At 36.0% G+C, this 23,181-nt stretch overlaps 1 protein-coding gene across 5 annotated transcripts in view; it reads left to right on the top strand.

Moving 5' to 3' along the window:
• The window catches only part of CSMD1 (CUB and Sushi multiple domains 1), a 1,148,093-nt gene that overhangs the window by 889,060 nt on the left and 235,852 nt on the right, over positions 1 to 23,181 (top strand). For all 5 annotated transcript variants that reach the window (XM_040551456.1, XM_040551454.1, XM_040551453.1 and 2 more), the window contains 2 exons: positions 10,820 to 10,989; positions 19,044 to 19,200. In XM_040551456.1, the coding sequence (XP_040407390.1) occupies positions 10,820 to 10,989; positions 19,044 to 19,200 (327 nt within the window). The remainder of the gene's footprint in view (positions 1 to 10,819; positions 10,990 to 19,043; positions 19,201 to 23,181) is intronic.

Here is a 23,181-nt window from a genome sequence, read left to right as displayed (position 1 = left end):
CAGACTTGGCAGGTGGATAGGATATAAGCCATAGCAGAAATGTGACATTAAACAAGAGATACCCAGTGAGTATACACATTTCCAGAGATAGGTGGCTGGTGAGTAGTTTTGAATCCATGCATTTGATGTACACCTAAATCATCTCCTAAATACTTTCTGAAATGTGACTATTATTTACAGTGATTCTCCGACAGGTAAGGAATGAGCCTTTGAGTTTTGGTATTCTCTTATGGTGTGTCATGAAATTCTGAAAGAGGTGAGACCTGTCATTCTTTCCTTCATACTCTCCAAAGATCTCCTATTCGCTAATTATTGAAGGCAATGGGTAGAAAAATGGCTGTAGAGACCTTTACAGTGGCAGATACAGTGCCTGAGTGTAGGAACTTCCTCTTTTTACAGAAGACATCTCAGAAATTTCTAGTTCACTCTGCTTGATTTGTTTTGAGAAATATAATGCAATAAATGTATGTTTATGAGATCACAGAAGATAGAGGTTTGCTATAAATCAAGTTTAGATAAAAAATAATAAATTCAGTTTGTTCCAGATTCTGTCTGCAACATTAATTGCAAAATTGAACCAGTAGCAAAATTTTAAGATTTTTTTTTTTACCTGCTTAATACCTTCAATGATGTGAATGGCCTTTACCTAGCCTCTCTACTCAGCATAGTGGCTGAAAAGCTACCCTTATTATTAGAGATGGTTGTTTTCTGCTGCTCATAAAGAAGACAAATAAAGAAGACAAATAACACATTGGTCACCTCTTCTAGAATTTAGGCATTAGGTCATCACATGATAATGGGTAGGAAATTTTGACTTAGTCCTTCAACTTCCCTTTCCTAGATTGTCTTAAGGTTAATTTCCATTGCTTGATTTGCATGCTGCTTCTGTCTACTTGCCTGTTTTTTTCTGTTTACTGTCTCCCTAGGAAATGGTGATAAGTTTTACATAGGATATATCATGAAAATATTATCTGTACAGTGGTTTGTTCAATTCAAAGTAGCCCTTCATGGTAGGCACTGCATAGATTTTAAGCATAACATTAATAAAATAAGCTCAGCTTTAAGAGGTTATGTTTCTTTTTTTTTTTGGTTGTTATTCTCTCCTCTCCCTTTTTAACTTGCATTGCTTCCCTGTCCCCCATTAACCATTTAAACTGTATAGAGTATTCCTAAAACAAGCTGTGACAAACTTCAACAATTAAGCTGAAAACAACAGCTACTAAATATTTCCATTTTATACTTAAGCGGTGTTGCTCCTTTATTAAATTTTACATGGCACTTGATTTTTAATGGTGCATTATACTTTGAGTAAAATACTCACTGAGGTATTGTTCACTGATATTCACATTAATATCACGTTAATTTATCATGTTCAGTTGCTATATAAATAATACAGGAATAATTAATGATAGGGTGCTAAAATAAATTGCTGACACTTAAAGAAGTTGTTTCTTTTTAACAGTTTAGTTAGTATTAATTGCAAAATCACCAATTATAATTAAGATACTTTGTCATGTTGTAGCATTGAGTTAATTTCCATGGAGACTGAAGCGTAAGTGGGAACCTTGTTAGCCTGGATAGTACTGGGGATTTCTTTGAGACCCTTGAGATCTGGTGTTCATTGTTTTCTTTAAAATTTCTGTAGCATAAAATTTGAATTTTAGATCACCTTTGAGAAGTCTAAGTCTGAAAACTGCTATTGATTTTTAGCTAGTGTTTAGGCAAAGAGAGCTCTCATTTATGTTTGGCTGTTCATGAGCAGAAAATTTTACAACATTAGTATTTGAATATATAAATCTTTAGATTATATTAAGGTTCTGCATGTATCCAGGATCCACTGTAATTAGGAACTCTATTTAACTGCTGTCATATTTAAGTTGTTAAATTTTTAGGTAACATTGAGTTGCTGGAGCATGTCCAAAGAAGGGCAACCAAGCTGGTGAAGGGTCTAGGGAACAAATCTTATGAGAAGTGGCTGAGAGAGTTGGAGTTATTTAACCTACAGAAAAGGAGGCTCAGGGGAGACTTTATCACTCTCTACAACAACCTCAAAGGAGGTTATAGAGAGGTGGGGATAATTTTTTTTTTCCCAAGCAGCAAGTGATAGAACAAGAGGAAATGGCCTCAAGTTACACCAAGGGAAATTTGGGTTGGATATTAGGAAAAAATTCTTCACTGAAAAGGTTGTGAAGCATTGGAACAGGCTGTCCAGGGAAGTGGTTGAGTCACCATCTCTGGAGGCATTCAAGCTCTTCATAGGTAGTTTATGACGCTGTTACCCCTGAATAAGGTGGTGGGAGCTGTTGCAATGAATAGTGTGCACGCTCCAAACTGATTAGTAGTTAAGCTGTGTATATTATTGTGTAATATCTATTGTGTATTAAAAACAAACAAGCAAACAAAAATATCTGCTCATATCTACTAGGCTTTATTCCAATATGAACTTAAAAGCTAAAAGCCACCAGGTTGGGAGTGATGCAAACAAGCTAAAAGCAACAGGGCAAAGGAGTGAGAAGTGGGGTAAGAACAGTATGGTTTAAGTGTCCATGGCAGCCACTTTTCAGGAGAAACCCAGCATAACAGTGATTCAGAATTCACCAGTGCTAGGTGAAAACAAGAGCAGTGCATAGGTGTCCTGCACAGGGCTTACAAGTGAAAGAGTGGCTGAAGAACTGGAAATGAAGGGCATTACAAAAGTTAAGGCACTGTGCAGCAGAGGTGCTGTGCAAGTTTCATGTGCACCTTGGCTGGATGTGGCATTCTAGTTAATCAGAAGCTTCATCTCCCTGCACTGCACCTGAGTTTGTACATGAAACTGTGCTTCAGTGCAGTCATATCATGTCTATATTATTTAAGTCATATGCACAGCTATGGGCTTTAGAGGCCCATCAGTCAATGCCTGTGGAGAAAACCTAAGTTCTTGCTGTTGTATGAAGACAGATCATGATGGCAGGTTCCACTTCATCCATGATCCCTTTGCCCTTGTGATAATGTTGGATGATCATCCTACTGGGTAACAATATTGTCCAATAGAAACACAAAGAAGTATCAACTGTCTGAGCTCAACTTGTTCTCATTTTATCAACTGCTGCACCATTTTGTAAATACAACAAAGATATTGTGCACTCAGTAGAAGAGTTTGGTGGCAGAGAAGCCTTTAAACTGTCAGTATACTAGTTTTATTTGATCTCTGCATTGAAGATCTGTTTAAAATCCTCTCAAACCTTTTAGCAAGACATATGGAAGAATAATAAAGTAAAGTTTTCCATTAAATAAAGTTATTGTTACATTTTTACATGAACTGTATTTCAAAGCATATCAAGAGTCCCTGAATTGTTTGTTTTATGGAGTCTGTGTTCATATTCAGGAAGTGTTCAATGATTTTCAAAAAAAATCTACTTTCTACAGTTTCCTTTTATCCTACTTAAAGTAAGACAATGAAAGAAGAAAAAAATGGTAAATGGAATTTAAGTGAGTTTATTAAGCAAAAGAACAAAGAATGGGGTCAACTGTCTATTCCAGGCAGATTGCTCTCACTGCAAGAGAATGAAAGAACAGCTTAATAAGGTAGCATTTTCCAGTCTGCTGCAGTTCTCAGCAAGGTTATAATAGACTACTCAGAAAACGTAGTGAAAATAAAAGCATATAGTTTCTCCTTTAAAACCTTTTGGCTGTGGTTATAGGTAGTATACACTGACTAATAGTATACCTAGGGGATAACCTAGGGGATAACTAAGGTGAATATTTTAGGTTTCATAATAAATACATAAAATTAACTTCAAAAAATACTCAAGGTTCAAAAGTTGTAATAATGAATTAGGTTAATCTGATTTTATCCGCTTGTCACGTTTTGAAACAGACTCAATGCTATATTGATTTTTTCTTACAAGTTTAAGTGGTATTGGCTTTTAGATGCTGCCATTTGGCAGATGTTTATGGTTTGGCAGATTTGAAAAGTGAAAAATTGGAATTGGAACCAGTAACTGATATGTGCAAAACAAATTTAGTTTTGGTATATGCTAGTTTTAGCAATGTAACAAGCCATTTAGATGTGATAACAACTTTTTACCCTACTAGTAACCAAACTATGTAGAAAGTTTGGATTTTAGTGAATCTATTCTTCTTTTAGAAAGAAAAGTACAAACATCTGTAGCACTGTGAGCGCATTTTTATTTAAATTAGCTACATGAAATTAGTATGCATTACAGTTCAATTAAAACACAACTTTGCTGAATAAATAAGGGCATATTCTTAAAGAATGTCATTATCTCTTGCTCTTCATCCTCAGCTAAAAATGCACAGCTATTCACTGAAGACATCAGAAAAATATCTCCTGTTCTTAAGAAACAGATGCTTGAAATTTAATGTTTTATAATGGAAATCTTCCTTCCTTCCAATATCTGAATGTTTCTTTTGTAGTTCTCATTCAAATTAGGGAACTAGATTAACTGGGGTAGTTAATGTGAGTTAACACATTGAATATCTCATATGAGGTAACATAAGTGTTCAGGTGCTATTGCAAAGTTTAGAATCTCATTCTTTTCCAGATTAAATAGTGTTTTATATTTAAATCTTCCTCACTTTTTATTTATAGCCTATTTTCAATTAAACGGACCCCTTCAATATGAAAACAACCTCTTCATTTTATGGACCCTGTCAGAGCACAGTAGGTGCTATTTTATGTTACCTCTACAATAATGTACTTTTTTTTTCTCCCTCAGCCTCAAAAAAAACTGTCCAAGAATTATGACAACCCCACTATGTCTTTTCTAGGTCAAAAGAGATCTCTCCTATACTTCTGAATGGAAATTTTTTTCATCTTTTTACATATTTTTTATAGTTTTCTCTATTTGTCTATTTTTGCTTAAAACAGACTTTTGAGACATCTCATGGATTACCCATTTTTTGGCTTTTTCCACAAAATACATTTAAAATATGTAAGAAAATGGAGATAAATTTTAGATTAAAGTGACAAATGGGTCTTTTCTGTTTAATCTAAAGATTTAGGTGCCACTGACCATATTGATACTTAAAAAATGTAAACAGAGTTTAAAAAAATAGATGACTACAGAAACAGGCATAATAAGAAAGCAAAATAAAGAAGGGATCTGTATTGTATCGTAAAGACTCTACAGCCAGCAAAACAGCAGAAAAAAGCTCCAGAAATATAAGAAACTGTCCCTAGTCCTGAAAAAGACTACACCTTACGTGTATACTTCTGCTGTTTTCAGATACTCACTGGCACAGGGAGCTTGGATGATACATTTCCCCTAAACCCTGCTCCATCACTTTAACACCAAGATTGTAACTTTGACAGTATTTGACACACAGGTGAAGGCATAAGTTCACATTCACAGTAAGCCCCATAATTCTGCAAAAATCATAGGAGACCTAGAACCACAAAGCAAACACGCTAAGTAACATCATCTTCCTATCCATAAGCATGCTCTAAAAGTTACTCACCTGAAGAAGAACTGCATGCAGTAAAGGCACCTACTACTACATAGCTTGCTTTACTCTAAAAGATCCTACTAGGTGTTACCTCAAAAAGACATGCTTACCTCTCTCAACTTGGAAACACATCAGCCCTTACACTATGACCCACCTAAAGCACCCTGCAAGTGGCTGAAGGAAAAACAAAGCACTCACCCCCAAAAAGCAGCTCAGGCAGAAAGAGCTCTCTGGTAGGACACCTGCAGCTTATATACCATTAGGCCCACCTGGCACCCAACCAATTACCTGGGAAAGGGGCGGGGCAAAGCAAAAAAAGTAGAAATCAAGCAGGATGAGCAGCAGCTGCGTTGGTTTTGTTTACCTGGCTTAGCTCAGCAGTGTGCAAAGCACAGCACAGAGAGCTGGGCTGTTTCTAGAAGCAACAATTCCTGTGCCTTTGCTTCAGCTTTGAATATTGAAAAGACGACATGACCAAGTAAGTAACCGAAACCATTTCAACTGGAATTAGCTCAAACCTTTCTTCACACCTTCTTTACACTCATGATGGATGAAGACATCTCTATATTAATTCTCTTAGATTTATAGCTGCTGTTAGTAACATTAACCATAATCTCCTTTTGAATCTGGACAGTCTTGTATGGTAGTAAAAGGGTTGCTTAATGTTGGCTGCCCATGTTTTGCTTTTGGTGGCCTTTAGGTTCATTGTCTATCATTTTTAGAGAACTTTCCTGCAGATAAAGACCAGGCAAGGTTATGACTGGTCTTAATGAAATTAAGTACTATGAAAACTGGGAAAATTTACTGAGAAAGTTTAATACCAACAAGCCAATGCAAGTGGTAAAAACTGTTTTAAATACATTCACTTTCAGTGGGATTTGTGGAATAAAGGGAAAGATATAGGGATAAGAAAATGAAACTTCCCTTAACATGGAGAATGTTGCTTTTCCCAGCTGTGTAAAATGGCATCAGCATAAACTTCTCCCTTCCCCTTGGCCTTTTTGATTTTCAATCAGGTTGTTTTAACTTTTACTGTCTTATACAACATGTGAAACTGAGCACATGATTGCTATTAAGGAGATTAGGGTGTTTTTTTTTTCTGGCTCTGGTCTCTGTGCTTAAGTCCTCTGCAAGGAGCTCTACTGTTTGTGTGTCCATCACGGATATGACCTTCTCTTTTTGTTCCTTGTAGAAAGAAAATAATTTATTTTACCCCAAGTACTGCTACAGGCTGGGAGATAAGTGGTTAGACAGCTGCCTGGCAGAGAAGGATCTGGGAGTACTGATTGATAGTTGGCTGAATATGAGCCAGCAGTGTGCTCAGGTGGCCAAGAAGGCCAACAGCATCCTGGCTTGCATAAGAAGCAGTGTGGCCAGCAGGGCTAGGGAAGTGATTGTCCCCCTGTACTCGGCTCTGGTGAGGCTGCACCTCGAGTACTGTGTTCAGTTTTGGGCCTCTTGCTATAAGAAGGACATCAAGGTGCTCGAGAGAGTCCAGAGAAGGGCAACGAAGCTGGTGAGGGGTCTGGAGAACAAGTCTTACGAGGAGTGGCTGAGGGAGCTGAGATTGTTCAGCCTGGAGAAGAGGAGGCTCAGGGGTGACCTTATCGCTCTCTACAGGTACCTTAAAGGAGGCTGTAGAGAGGTGGAGGTTGGTCTGTTCTCCCACCTGCCTGGTGACAGGACGAAGGGGAATGGGCTAAAGTTGTGCCAGGGGAGGTTTAGGTTGGATATTAGGAAGAACTTCTTTACCGAAAGGGTTGTTAGGCATTGGAATGGGCTGCCCAGGGAGGTGGTGGAGTCGCCATCCCTGGAGGTCTTTAAAAGACGTTTAGATGTAGAGCTTAGTGATGTGGTTTAGTGGAGGACTTGTTAGTGTTAGGTCAGAGGTTGGACTGGGTGATCTTGGAGGTCTCTTCCAACCTAGATGATTCTGTATGTGTGTGTGATTTAAGTGCTACATCTGTGTTACAGCATTTTTAAAAGTTTATCATATGCACATTATTAATTTATTAAATTGCATTCATATGCACACTATTACACTAGTTTAACACATATAATCTGACAAAGAGCAGTATGAAATATGTTTTTTTTTAAAAGGCTACACCTGGAGGACCTAGTCCTGAAAATACTATTTACATAGAACACAGTAATTCAGTGCTTAATAAATGAAGATACAAGGAGAAATGTTTGTTTGTTTGTTTGTTTGTTTTTCATATGCAGGGAACATAAGAAGTCTCTTCTCTTTCATTTGTATGGGCTTGGGAAGCAGATCATTCTCCCAGGGAGTGGGCAAAAGGAATCTGTAAGGTGTTGAAGTAAAATAGTGATGTGAAAGACAGTGGAAGTCCTCTGCAGCCAAGAAACAAAGAGCTCTTTCAGAATCATCTGATAAGATTTGCCTGTTTAACTAGAGGTGCTAAAATCAGTAGTTACTCATAAAGCACATGTGCTAGATAAGGAACATTGCATTAAATCTTTCAGAAGTGATTGGCATTTTTTTATTATTTTTAAATTACCATAAGTGGATAAGCCATATCTCTTCCTTACTCAAAACTTCATGGTTCGATGTTTAATCAAGAATGTAAGAGATCTGGTTTCATTTCATTTCTGCAAAAGAATGTTAAATGATGACTGATACCTCCTAGCAGAATGATCTTGCCAATGTGGCTAAAGACGATTTTTTTTTTTCCATTTTGCATAAAGAATTAAAGATTTTTTGGAGGTAGTGAAAATGGAAGTGAACGTGAGTATGCTTTTCAAGTCTACTAGTTTGGTAGTCACAGGGCAACAGTGAATGGGTCATTTCAAAATATTATTTCCTAACTGTTTAATGCATGAATTTCCTTGAAGTATTTCTCCTCCTTTGTTTAATGCCCTACCCATTGTGCTAAAGAGGTTAGCCAACATTTGCTCACTTTCTAATTAATTTGTCTGAATTAGAAGTTGTAGGAGATGCGTGTTTGGATTCCCAGAGGTAGAAAAGTGAATTGAATTTAGGTGTCATACGTTCTGGCTGCATGTGTTTACTGTATGATTTTTTTTTTTTAACAGTACCTTCTACTGTAAATATTTTAAAACAAAACAAACCAACCAAACAAAAAACCGACATGGTATTTCCTGTATTGCTGAGTAGAATAGTAGGGCCTAAAGGGGGAGAGATGCCTTTTGACTGCATGCCTTTTTCCTGTTGACACATGCTGCATATTGTTCGTGGATGCTGTTCAGAGTTTCTAAACCCTGGCGCAGTTATGGATTCCAGTGTGCAGGGATGGTTATAAAAATACTTGATTGAAGTCCTTAGGGCATAAGGCACTTCACTTTCTTCCCAAAAGTCGGTTAAAAAAGAGTTACATATGCATATGTACATGCACACATAAAAAATGTATACAGATATTTATATGTAACCATATGTAGTTGTATCCCATATTTGAGAAATCCTTTACCAAAGAAGTATCATAGTATCTAGTTCATTTGTCAGTCTTCTAATGTTCTTTGCAACATTTAAACAATGTAAAATGACTTTAGACTGTCCCATAAAGGAACAGTTCAGCTATCTGAGGTTTTGTGGCAGGGGCTAACTTTCAACGCTCTTCTGCCTATCAGACTGCAGCTCAGGGTCAAAGTGACCTAAGGAAGAGAACGTGAAGCTCTACTTTTAAATAGAAAATGATCTCTAACTTACACATTAAATCAAGGATCCTGAGCCAGATCCTTTTTGATTTCCTTCTTCACCTTGCCCAAGGAGAGCCCAGATGTAGAGCAGAAATAAGACTATTTCCTTCCTAAATTCCTTTCTCTCTCCTTTCATCTTTCCTACTCTCCTTCCCCCATTTTATGCATTCCTCCCAGTTTCCCTCTCCTCCTTCTGCTTCTTCCTTTCTTTCTTCAATTTTATTGAAGGGAAGAAGTACAGAATAATTCACTGGTTTTGACCTTTTCAAAAGCAAAAGCACGTAACTTTGATGTCTGTCAAGGCCTCTGAAACTTAAATGTAAGATTTTTAGATAGTTTATATATAAATATGAAACATGCATTACTCCCTGAATATGTTTAAAAGAATTAGTTTCTGATTTTTCTGCTGTATCTTTAAACTGTATTTTCAAAATGATTGTAAAAAAAAAAAAAGTTTTCTCTTAAAAAAAAAAAATTACAATTCTAAAATTGTAAAATCCACACTTCCAAAAATGAATATCTTGAATGTCCTATGAGCCCTAAAAGTCTATTTAAAATGTACTTTAAAAAAAAAAATACCAGTTACCACTTCTGTAAAATGTATCTTTTGGTTTATTATTACACATTTATGTGTTCTTGTGTTAATTGTTATAACAGGTTTGTGCCAAACTCTGAATAAGGTCTGAATGATGTTTAGGTCAAAATCTGAATTTTACGTAATATATTTTGTCCTTAGATTGAACAATGAAGCATAAATATTAGTCAATCTTAAAAATTGTAGATTAATATATTGACTAGAGGTTTTAGAAGGCATTTTTATGCCATTTTTAAGCATTTTGAATTCTTTTTTTTTGAACAGTATATCAATATTCTTTTCTGTCTCTTTCAGTGTGTTCATTTATGTGCTGAAATTTACATTGCACATTTGAAATAATTTTATTAGTCTTTATTTGGAATTCAAACTGAGCCCACAGCCTGAAACACACCACTCTTCCTATATATTTCTTTTCTTTACTGGGAAGTAATGACAAACACTTCTACTCCTGAAAGTGTCAGTTCTTACTACAGGTGGCTGTGAAAAAGACTCACCTACCTTTTACCTGGAAAGGAAGGGAGCTGTCTGCTTGATGCTGACTAATATCAGTAACTGTTGGTTTGTTCTATATTTTTTTGTTTGTTTTCATACTTGGTGGAAAAAAATATGTGACTTCTTTTGATTTATTGCCAGACTGCTTTATCTGAGAAGATTATTGTCTGCTTTTTCTAGTACTTGTAAAAGCTGTGCAGGCAAGTAGGTGAAATCAATGTTACACTTATTTGAAATGTTACCACAATAAATGTATTTCAACAGAACCTCTAATTTTTATGGAATCTGGCTGAGCTGCGTTATAGGTTAGCCTAATGGGAGGACCAAGGAGTAAATTAGAGGTAAAGGGAACTAGATAAAAGCACCTAAGTGCACATTTACCCAGTGAAATGCTGGAAATAGCAACTTTGGTAGGGCTTTTAGGTGTTTGTCCTGTAGATGAAATCCAGTGGAAACGTACTTTTCCTAGATAGTCATAGCAAGTTAGAGTTTTCATAGAGACTAAATATTACTGAAAATAACATACGTTTTCTTGAAATTGATAATTCACTTCTTTTTTTCCTTTTTTTCCTTTTTTTTTTTTTTTAATGTGTCTGTCTCCTTTAGCTGAATGTGGAGCAACTGTCTCTGGAAATGAAGGAACGTTGTTGTCTCCAAATTTTCCATCTAATTATGACAACAACCATGAATGTATCTATAAAATTGAAACAGAGGCTGGAAAAGGGATCCATCTTAGAGCCAGGAGTTTTCAGCTGCGTGAGGGAGATATTGTTAAGGTAAAAAGAAAACTTATTTCACTTTCTATCATGCTCAACATTCACATTACATGAATGACTCAGTATTTAATACCAAATATCTTTATCTTCATTTCACTTTCCCACACTGAACGTATGTTCTGTCTGAATATAGGTGACATTAAAAGTTCAGTTGTATTTATAGAAATATTAGGCCATTTACACTGGATGTAAATGTAAAAAGAAAACCTAAAATGTAAACTTGAATTTTGAAAACTAAGGTGTCAATATTATTTTCTGTTCACAAGAATATTTATAAGTGAAGCTCTGGGATTGCTTAAAAAAGGACAGTTTTTAATTGCAGGTGGTACATTATCAGTACATTTTTATTCTCTTATTTATCTTGCACGGAGTGGGCATTTCTTTAAAATTAATGAATTTTCTCATTTGAATACAAAGATGCCGGCTAATATAGATTATTGTAATTGCTCTAGGTGTATTTTATTTCTCCAGGTGTCCCTGCCTGAGCAGGGGGTTGGGCCAGATGACATACAGAGGTCCCTTCCAACCCCAACCATTCTGTGATTCTGTTATATTGACTAAAGCAGTACTTAAAGAAGTTGGTTTTCTTTCTTTCGCTCTTACTCTGTAGCTAACGTTTGAAACATATCCTAAATATGAATAGATTTTAACATATACTTCTCTACAGTATGTTCATAATATATATTTTTTTAATAATGGCTACTGCATTCTTGTGTGGGAATAAAACATGACATTCATCTGAAGTGTTGAGCATATATTAAATTACTCTTTCAAGTTTATATCTCTAATTTTTCAGAGTTAATTGATACTTCAAATCACTGAGGACGCTGAATTCAGTTAGCAACTTGCTATCTGGGGATATCACAGCAACCCATTTAGCATGTTAGAAATAATTGTCTGTATTTCTAACCTGATTGTACTATTTTTTATTTGTACTTCCCACAGTAGTTTAAAGATATCATTATTATAGAGCAAATTTTGTTTACCATACTTTTATCTATTATTCCATCGGATGAGTCTCCTTATGTAAATGTGTGAGTATTTTAAAATCAAAGAAAAAAAAGGGGGGAGGGGCTTCTCTTTAAGTACTGTCTTTCCTAATACAGACATTCATATCTTTGTTACTATACTGTTCTTTGTAGCAAGTACAGACTGGATCAAACCATGAATTAAGCAAAACTTTGAAAATCACCAACAGTATTAGAATGTTGCAGTTAAAAGAACAGCACTTCCCCCATCTTCACCCACAAATCATTGATAATAAAGGTCTTCATGCTTGTGTATGAAACACTGCAAGTTCTATGGTAAAGGGTCCAGAGGGCAAGACGCATGAGCAGCTGAGGTCCCTTGGTTTGTTCAGCCCAGAGCAGAGCAGGCTGAGGGGAGGCCTCATGGCAGCCTGCAGCTCCCTCACGAGGGGAGTGGAGGGGCAGGCGCTGAGCTCTGCTCTCTGGAGACAGCGACAGGACCCGAGGGAATGGCATGGAGCTGGGACAGGGGAGGGTCAGGCTGGGTGTCAGGAAAAGGTTCTTCACCCAGAGGGTGGTCGGGCACTGGGACAGGCTTCCCAGGGTGGTCATGGCACTGAGCATGCTGGGGTTCAAGAAGTGTTTGGACAATGCTCTTAGACATGGTTTGATTTTTAGGTGATCCTAAGTGGAGCTGGGAGTTGCACTTAATCCTTGTGGATCCCTTCCAACTTAGAATATTCTATGATTCTATTAGCCTGTAGGTTTCATTTTAGATCGATGAAAATTGAGTAGGTGGGCAAAACATGTGGTCTATATTGTCCTTTGCTTCCACGTTCCATGGTTTGATAGCATAGATCCCACAAAACCATGAATAGTTGCAGCAGACACAGAAGAACTTAATTGACCACTGAACTGCTTTGATACTGTACTTAAGTCTCTGAGAAGCTTTGCGCATGTGTAGTTTATAAACAATTTAAGAGACTACCTGAACAGCAATAAAAAAAAATATCTTAGAAAACCCTAAACAAGCATTTAAGAAACTCAGTTATTCTTCAGAACTTTTCATGAGTTATGTCAAGCGTACTTAGAGCTATTCCCTGGAGATGTAAGAAAGATTTGCTGGAGAGAAAGCTGTTCAGGGCAATCTGTCACATACTTTCTTCTTTAATAAATCTGTTAGCATATTACTCCTGAGGATCCAAAGGAAGCAAAGGCAAAATTATGGCGCTATGTTTGAACTGCAAGGCCTGTTCTCTAGATAAGAAGCAAATAGCACAGCACAATCTCCATCTACACAATTAAACTCTCTTCCTCCATAGCCTCTCCATAGCCTGCATTTATAGAACTAATGTCTATTTTGTCTCCACTCCCATGCCGGGATGTGCTTGTATATATTTCTATGGGAATCAGCCCTTGATCTATGCAAGCTCCCAAACATTACCCAGACATTGTCTGGAAGACTGCCAATTGGAGCAGGCCAAAATCTTGACTGAAAATGTGCTGAAGGTTAAATAGAGCATACAACTGAATGTCAGTGTCTGGGGGTTTGTCCTTGCTTTGTTTATATTAGTGACAGCCTGGCTAAGGTATCACTAGCGTTCAGATTATATAAACTTGTCTGTGCAACTTCTTATTTTTTTAAGCTATTCTATGTGAGATGTCCTTCAAGACTGAAAGAAATGCTTTCGTCATGCATCAGGAGATGATGCTGACTGTTTGATTATCACTATGAAGAGACACTTTGTGATTATTTAAAATCTGCTATCTGAAAGCAGAGAACACTCTAGCAATCTAGCAGAGGAAGCCAGCAAGAATTTTGTTTTCCAAAGCAATGCCAGTTATCTTAGAAACTTAACCTAGTTGAGTTGATCCAAATGGTTCATCTAGCTCAGTATTCCTTCTCTGATAATGGTAATAGAAGGTATTATTTGGGTAAAATAAGCAAGCCTGACCACTTGTCTGTGCTCCATTTCCCGTAGGTTTCCCCAGCATCCATAGCTTTCGGGTTAAGTTAGACCACGTTTTACTGTCTGTTCTGTTCATTATGTGTTATGGATCCATTGTCTTTTAATTTTGGTAGCCATTTAGATCAGTTGATACTACATACCTGTTCTGCGACAATAAATCTTGAAAGTTCACTATGTACTGTGTAAAGAAGTAGTTTATCTTTTTTCTTTTTCCACAAGGAAATTTGTCTCTTTAATATGGGGTAGGAAAAAGGGAGATACCATATGGACTACAGCACCTCATTTTTCAGCATGGATGAGTTCACTCTCAGCTAACATGCTATTTTATTTCAGTTCCCTAAGATGGTTCAGAATTGTATCTTAACTGCGAATACTTGTTTTGCATATAGCATGGTTTAGGCAAATACGTACTGTCTAGTCTCTTCCCTTTTCTTTTGTGGTTTGTCTGTGAGGGAGATCTCCACATGTGTGACAGAAATAAATTTTAATGTACTCTGACCAGATCTACAATCTGAGCAACTGGGAAATTATAACGCTCTCCACATGCTTACCTTCCCCAAAGCTTTGACAGAGATGCAGAATTCTGAAGTTTGCTTTCTTTCCTCTATGTACATAAATATGAGCAAAATATGGTATAATCACCAGACATTATCTTGTGCTTGCACAGAAGAAAGCCCCAAGACTTTGCCTTTCAAGCAGCTTGCAAGGGATCCACTGAATCTTCAGAATATTTATAAACCTTGTGCTGAACCACAGAACATTTTCCCCACTGAATATCTTTCTACTTTTGAAGAAGATATGTGCTTATATAGTATTGCATTTTGCATCTGTGGCACAGTGCTGGCAGCCAGGGGGCTGCAGAGGAGAGGCTGGGGGCTGTGAGGAGAGGCTGGGGCTGCCCTGTGCTGGACACAGCAGGTTGCAGATGGCTACAGTGGCCTCACTGCAGGGCACGGCTGTGGGCACAGCAGCCGAGATGAAGGCGCCTCTGGGAAACATATTTGAGAAAAGGTAAAAAATGCTGCTCAGCAGTGTGTGAGAGAGAGTAATGAGGGGAAAAAGAAAACCATCTGAGAAACAATCCTGGCAATGCCAAGGTCAGTGCTCCACGAATGTCTTACAAAGTATGTAATATCACTATTTGAGGTAAGATGACAAGAATTCCATGAGGATTTAATACAAAAGTTTGGGAACATATATAGGAAGATACATAACAATGTCAGGAAGCTATACGGGAATTATTTCTCAAACCATCAAAGCACTATTTTAAAAACATTTCCCTTTGAAAAGACTTTATACCATAAAGATCTCTACAGTTAAGGAAAATTGCAGAGTTTAGTTATAAGTAATTTATTCTTATTATCAGAAAGAGAAACTGGATTTTAAGAAAATCTAGCCAGCATTTACTTCTCCTTCAGGTATCTGTTTTTACATCCCACAGCAGGTACATGTACATTAGCACCGTTACTGGGAGATTTTACCTCATGAATAACAGTAGCACTGTCCTCTCTTCTCACCTGCGTATTTTCAACCTAGCAGCAGAGCAAGCACCTACCTCTCAGTTCCTCACAAATACTTAGGTGAAATGGAGCATCGAATGTCCTGGCTTCATTTATCTTAGTGCACTAAACAATGCCGCAATTGTTCTCTACTGCCCCCAAGGCCAAGTTCTACAGTTTGAATACATCCATAACATTAAACTCTCTAATCTTACAAAACAAGGTGGTTCACTTAAACCTCCTCTTGGAAACAGTCCCTGGCCTATGCATCTCCTGGGCTAACATTTTCTCAGAAAAGATTTGTGAGGGTGGTAGTAGGCCTGCATTAAATGAGTGCCAAGGATGTACTAACAATAAATACTGTGTGAACAATCAAGTTGTGTCTGTCTCCTGCTCTGGCATAGAGTTGTGCTCTGTCTCCTACATGCTTTTAAAATGTAAAACCAGATTCAATTGTGTGTGTTTAACTAGGTTTGCTGTTGGCACAAGTATGAACTGAAAAGTCATCTAAATATTGAAGTTAAGTAGCGCATAGGGAATAATATAATTTTCAAAAGTGTTTCTGACATAAGGCTATGTACATGAGGAAGGGGCAAGATAAGTGATTTCAAGGAGAGTACTTGCAATGTATTGCCAGGGTAATGACTGTAAGTTATGGGCAAAGCTTCCTATAGCTGTAGTAAGGTTTAAACTTGAACTGGGGGGAAAGAAGTCAGAACTTCTGACTTCTAAAAAAATAGAAATATTTCTAAAAGAGATAGAAACAGAGGCACCATTTTGAGGTGAATAGCTAAGCTGAGTGGCTGGGTCAGCTGAGTATTTTAAAGCTTATTCTTTCTGACTGACACTTCAGATTCCTCATCTTTCTGCTTCAATGACCACTTGAAACTTTTTAATTCTTTAAAATGGTTTCTTTTGGTGATATCTTTATCGTGCAATCACCATGAATTTTTTAGAGACAACACTAAAACCAGGGTATAATTTCATGTCTTTCAGAAGCTATGTGGCCAAATATCTTTGAGTTTGTTCCATGGCACAGAAAATAGTACTTGGTAATTGTGAGTTATATTTGAAATTGGTTCTCGTACATGAATTAAGCATGTGCCTTATAGTGGCAATGTCTATACCAGTTATTAATGTTTTCTGGCTCTGGAGGCAGTCACACATGGCGTATCTCCTCCATACATCAGAACACAGTGGTTGCACACAAGCTGCCTATTGGGAATAGTCCTGGCCAACACTAATCGCCAAATTGTGACCAAGAACTGTTAGGGAAAATGCAGCCTGGCTTGCAGCAAAACTTTTACAGGGACAATTCAAAGAAGTTATCGATATGGATGGTTGAGCTTCAATTCTTGTTTGTTCACTGGTAGTTTCAGTTAGTAGAATAGAGATGTACCGTGTTTTGTCTGTAATGTTAGTAACAGGAGGACAAGTGTTACCAGTTAAAAATAGTCCCTGCTTTTTTACAGCTGCTTTCACGTGATTCCTCTTATTTTTATTTCATAAAATGACATTTGCATTTGTATCTGGATTAATACTGAGAGAGAATATGATTTAATTTGCTGATCCTCACGCATCAAGAGTATCTGTAAAGTCAGTGAGGTAGAACACCATTGGAGCAGGATGTCTAAGGAACAATTGTAGTTATTCATAGTATTTTTTTGTCTTTTAAAAACAAGTGAAAATCACTTTTATTTTAATACAGATAGCATTTACTAGTAATTACAATTAAAGTCCATCATTCCATTGAAACTAGTAAATCTCTGAAACAAAGTAAAATATATCTGTTTTTTCTGCATAGTATATGATGAGATTTTATTTTAAACAATAATTATTTTATAAAATAGATTTCCAGCTCTAGTAAATAAAGTGCAATCAATCAGTGAGATAGGTCTATAGTTCTGGCCCAGGACAGTGGTAGGAGTTTGGAGGCTTTTTTTTTTTGAATATTGCTAGCACAGCTTGAAGTCATTTCTGCCAAGAGGTGTATGCTAAGTATGTGTTAATTACAATGGACCGTGGCTTGCAATAACTCGTCTATGTGTCCTGATATAAGACAATCTTTGCCTTAGTAAGAAGGACAACATGTATTGTTCTAACAATGGCTAGTACAATTTATTATTGTTCAGAAGCTTCTTTGAAGGAAGGTTGTTATTTACGTCTGTGTATATTTATGAAACTAAATTTGTGCTTTCATATTAAAAAATCTTTATGTGTGTTGTTTTTATTATTTTGTTTTGTTAATGGCAACACTTGATTTGAATGAGGCTTCTTTTAAGACATTAACAAGTTGATGGCATAATGGTATTTTCTACACTGGGAAGATAGCTCTGCTTCTAACAGTTGGTTATCATCCATAAATGTAGTTGCAATTGTTCGTCATCTCTAAAGATGGGTTTCTAAATTTTGTTTTTACATCTAGCTGGACATTAAAATAGGAAGAAGTTTCTGTGACTTGAATGCAGGAATTTAGATTGTTAAATGGGTCACTGACTTCTGTTTGGAATTAAGATAAATCCTTATTGTATACCACAAGATCTGACAATGAAGAGATGAAGATCCAGAGCTTAGATGTTTACTGGTTTTGCAACTTAAATATCTAATCACTGTAGGACATTTGTGGTCAGAGTAAATTATCTTTCACTTCATATTAGAAACCAACTGTTCAGATTCATTACTTTTGCAGAAGAATCCACATGAGTGTTACGTGTCTTGGGAGTGTGAAACACAGTTTGTATTTGTCTATTTTTCCATAAGAAAGTATAGGTGATTTAATTAAATTAAAGAAGAAATCAGGTTTTTAAATTCATTTTAAGACAAAAAACTACAGAGGACTACTTTGGGACTTCATGTCTTTCAAGGTTTTCCAATAAGCAAAAGTAATTTTCCGTTCTCTAATCAATACCGGCTCTTCGTTCTTGTCTTGTATTGGTGAACAGTCAAAATGACATTCTTAATCATTCTAGGATTTGAAAAATGACGGGATAATATTGTTATTTTTGTCCTCTATTGACATGTTTAGATAAAGTAACCTAGTAAATAAGAACATCTCTGCACTTAGTTAGGAAAGAGACTCACATATTTCTTTGAAGACCTATCTTTCTTTGTTAAAACCTACAGTAAAACAAAAGACGTTGCAGGCTCAGAGTCTGAAATAAAAAGTGATATATTGACTTTAATACTTCAGTTCTGCTTTTCGATATCTCCAGGCAGGAAAGAACAAAGCAGAATGGGGTTTGCCTCTTTCAGCTTTACTTCAATAGTGATTTTAGAAATTATACTTCTATTAACCTTTGTGAGTTATCATGAGAAATAATGTGAGGATATGAAACTTTGGAAGACAGAGTTGTGTATAAATATTAATTTCCTTCAAGATGAACTAACAAAACTGAAAAAGAAAAAAAAAAGCTATAAAACACTTTAAGGGTGACAATATTTTGTATTTCACTGAATTTCATAACTAAAAAATGTATTTGCTAACATGATATATACACAAGATTTTTCCAATGCATAGCTAACATTGGAATTGTTATATAAAGTTTTTCAGATATTCAGATTCAAATATTCAGATGTCCAGTTTCATACTATTCATACTATTATTTTGTTTCTACAAGGTGTATGATGGAAAAGACAGTTCTTCCCGCTCACTGGGAGCCTTCACCAAAAATGACATGATGGGAGTTATCCTAAACAGCACATCTAATCATTTGTGGATAGAGTTTAATACCAATGGATCTGATACTGACCAAGGATTTCAGCTCACTTATACAAGTAAGTAGCTTACAAATATGGTCTGACTGACATTTCTATTTGTATACTGAAATGTGTATGTGTATGTATATGTATATCAAAATGTGTATTTCTCAGCTGCAGTGATTTCTCATAGAATAATGAAGATCATTACCTAAGATGTACTGTGTTTATGAGATTGAACTTTAATTTACCTGAACTGCTTGATAGGTGTTAGTGCTTTAGGAACATCACTAAAAGCAAAGTTTTAACCTTTAAAATTTAGAAAGCATTACCATTTTAAAGATTTAGCAGTGGGTTTTGAAAAAGAATGAATTGTGAAATATTGTGGGTTGAATATATTGGTTTTATGTTGTAGCAGAAAACTTATATGTAGCCAGATCTTAAATAAGGTTCATTTAATCCTTGCAGTCAAAATTAAAATTATATATATATTTTTTTTTATGTATGCTAATACATACTTCATGTCTTAAAGCTTTTTTTCCCGTGGCTGTTTGATTAGTTTTGAATCTCTTTTTTTCTGTTCTATCAAGTGTTTTCATATATCTGCAAGTGCGTAGACAGAATTTGATAGTCTTCTAACAGTAATCTGAACAAAACTGTGTACACAGGGAAGATCTTCATGGGATATATTTCCTTTTCCTTTTCCTTTTTTTTATTTTCATTTTCCTTCCTTTTGTTGTTCCTCATTTGTAATATCATGTGTGCTCATTTTGCAGCAGTTCATGTTGAAATGTTTATCTGTAATGAGTGTTGCTCCTGCCTGTTCTAACATAAGATGATCCCCATTTATAAATACAATGTAATTACCTACTTTTCACATGTATTTTCAGGAAGTCAAATTCAAGAGAACACATTTGTGAGGTAGTGACCATCGAACCAGCTGATTACATTGACTGTAAAAACAACCCATATTCAGTGTTATTTCCAAACACTGTGGTCTGGTGCTTTTCACCATCTATGAACGAGTACAAGCATAAGATTTATTATTCTGAGGTGCTTTGAAAATTGGTTGCAGTGCTGACTCCCGTTTTGGAAAGATTCCACTCCAAGCAATATTTTGAAGATTAGGTATAACAGAAAGTTATATTCATTATTGGATGGGATTATTTAATTTTTTTAAAAATAAAGTCTTTTGGTGCAGTTCCAATGCAATTTCTAAACAAACACATTAGTTTTGTGTTTGGACATCAAACAAAATGATAATTAACTGTTTGAATTAATCAAATTCTAGTTTACAGCTGGAGTTAACTTCCCTGAGAGATTACTTCGCAGTTTATTCAATCAGATAGAAATATGCCAGATACTTTATGATTACTAAACAAAGAAAAAAGATAAAGCACTATTAAAATGTGGACTTACTGAAGGAAATAAGATATATATATTCTGCTCAATAACAAATACTGTAAGACTGTTTAGAAAGAGCTAAGAAGAGTGCTAGAAAAAGTCATGGTGTAATAAATCTAGTAGTAAATCAATTCTGGTCATTCCCTATCTGGTTGCTTAGTTCTGGCTGCCTGGAGGGCTATATCAGCTACCTTTAATGGTTTGCCTTTATAGTGCTTTTCTTCTCATGAATACTGTTGAAAGCAAGATTAGTGCAGCTGTGAAGTTTGGGTTTTAGAACAATTGCAATGTGTTATTAAAGAGACGTACTAAAAGGTTACTATTGTAGTTCTGTGCAATACTATCTTTCCATCTTTTTAACATTCTGAATTCTGTGGATGATACTAAATTTACAAATAGGACGGTAGAAAAAGCTAATGATCCATGAGAACAGAAATGTGCATAAAGAAACCTTTATTTCTGTTTTCAGAATCTCATTACTGAAGTAATAAAACAGAATTCTATAAATCCAGAATCTGCATGGCTTGTATAAAATTATAGAAATTAGAATACAAGATATTAAAAGAAAATCTATGAAGGATTCAAGTTCCAATGAAATGTGCAATACATATAAGATTGCTTCAGGCTAGAAACAATACTGAATGGAAACAAAATTATTGTAATTTCATTCTGTGATCCATAACTACAAAAAGGTTTCAAGGAAGTAGATTTAGCACAGTGGTCAGAGAGAATTTTTTACTGGAATGGATGGTGAAGCAATCTGTAATCTTTCTGAACTGTTTGGAGAAGATATGAAATATTTTGACTGAGGAATAAAGTAATAGTAATTGTGTTTAAGGAAATTCTGATTCAGAAAGATTGAGACAGTTGCATTTTGTTAATAGTTTAGCCTGAGATTGGTAGGAAAAGTCCATATCTCCGTGAGAGTCAATGAAACTCTAATTTGCACAATAACTGAATCAGAGTCTACCAGAGGAACAAAAGGAACAAAGAAGAAAACTTGTCTACTTCCTGTAAGGCAAGTCAGTATAAAGCTGCTTCCTTAAAATTAGGGTGGAAGTGGGTTGTAATGAATAACAGAGACTATGTTTTCACTCTTCAGTACAACAGCTACACTGGTGTCAGAGGGGAATGACTCTGGTGAATGCTTATATCTCAGTGTTGAAGAAATGATAACAAAAGCTTGATGGGACTGAAGTTTTTTTCCTGAGGGTAATGTCAGATTTCAATAGATTATTTTGGTTTACATGTCTTTCATATACCAAAGACATGGAAATAAGACTGTCTTCTAATATGAGCAGTCATTTTAGTCTTAAGAATGTAGCCAAAGTTGTACATTTTTTCCTTTATTTTATTTTTTACTCCTCTTAAACAGAGATTGCAAAAATAGCTAAGTTCATTGTCTCCCCTTAGATATTTTTCTTTTTATCCATCAGGGGAAGTCTGTGAAAGATCCAAGGAACAAAAAAGGGCTTTTAAGATGGTTTTAAATTTCTAAGACATCAATAAAAATCTGTGTGTAAAAATAGAAGTTTATACATAATGTTGTAGCCATTACCAATTATTGTGACTGCTAATTGTTTGGATGATAACGTCAGTTCTTCCTTCATAATTCCAGATTTATTCTTTGGGAGGATTCCACCCCACCCCCCCCACCTCCAGTCCATTTAAAACTTTCCTCGTTGAGAAACCTCTATCTGTTGCAGGAAGAGAAATTGTAACCATAGGCATTTCCACAGCTGGACCTACCCTTCCTGTTAACTGATCAGTGAGATTTGCCGTTCAGGTATAAAGGTGTCAGTGCTTCGTGCTGTTGTGTCAGGAGTATTTAACATTAAATTGACATTTAAGTTAAAATGACATCTTATTGATGCCACACTTTGACAAGCAGTAAAAGCAAAACACAACGGTTTAGTAAAAGTATCAGACTGCAACTTTAAATAAGGAACAATGCTGTACAGTCTCTGAGTAACAACCAGGACAGTCTCGCTGAAGTGTTCAACCACTCCCCTATCACAGTTCTCACAAGAGGAATTTTAACACTGACTTTGTTCACTCTTTGTGTGGAGAGATGAATGTACCCTTGCTTGTGTCACAATTGTTTCCTTGCTACTCTTGTGTAATCCTCAATAACTGAACATGGTCTTACCTTTTCTTAGGTACCGGAGAAAACAAAAACAGACCCTCCACACTTTATCATACATGTATATGTGTTCTCTGACACTCTGAGTACTGTATAATGCTGAATACTCTGTGCTCTGTTTGGAGTTTTACAGTTCACAGTGATCACTCTTAACCCTTGAGAAGATAACTTGTACAGTAATTTCACTTGTGTCATATTTGGTGGAACTTGATGTAAATACATAAATACCAAAATTGCTTTCACAATTTCTTTTAAAGACATTGCTGTTTTATTTACATGTCCAAACTTCCTAGCAAATAGGTGAAGCATGTAAGACAATCCCTGCATCTCAAAACAAAGATTGCAGTAAAAAGACTGTTTCCTGTCCAAATCCCTGTCTATCAATTTATCAGTAAAATATTTTTCTATGTGTTTTCCCACAGTGTTGAGAAGTAAAGACTCTGTCTTCGCAGTACTGGCTAGAACTCTCAAAACTAATTTCTTATGGTGCCTGAAGATAGGTGTTTGTTTTC

Source organism: Cygnus olor, chromosome 3 (assembly GCF_009769625.2).
Source record: "Cygnus olor isolate bCygOlo1 chromosome 3, bCygOlo1.pri.v2, whole genome shotgun sequence".
Taxonomy (NCBI): Eukaryota; Metazoa; Chordata; class Aves; order Anseriformes; family Anatidae; genus Cygnus; species Cygnus olor.
Note: the sequence above shows the minus strand (reverse complement) of the source record. Positions and strands in the feature narration are given on the sequence as shown.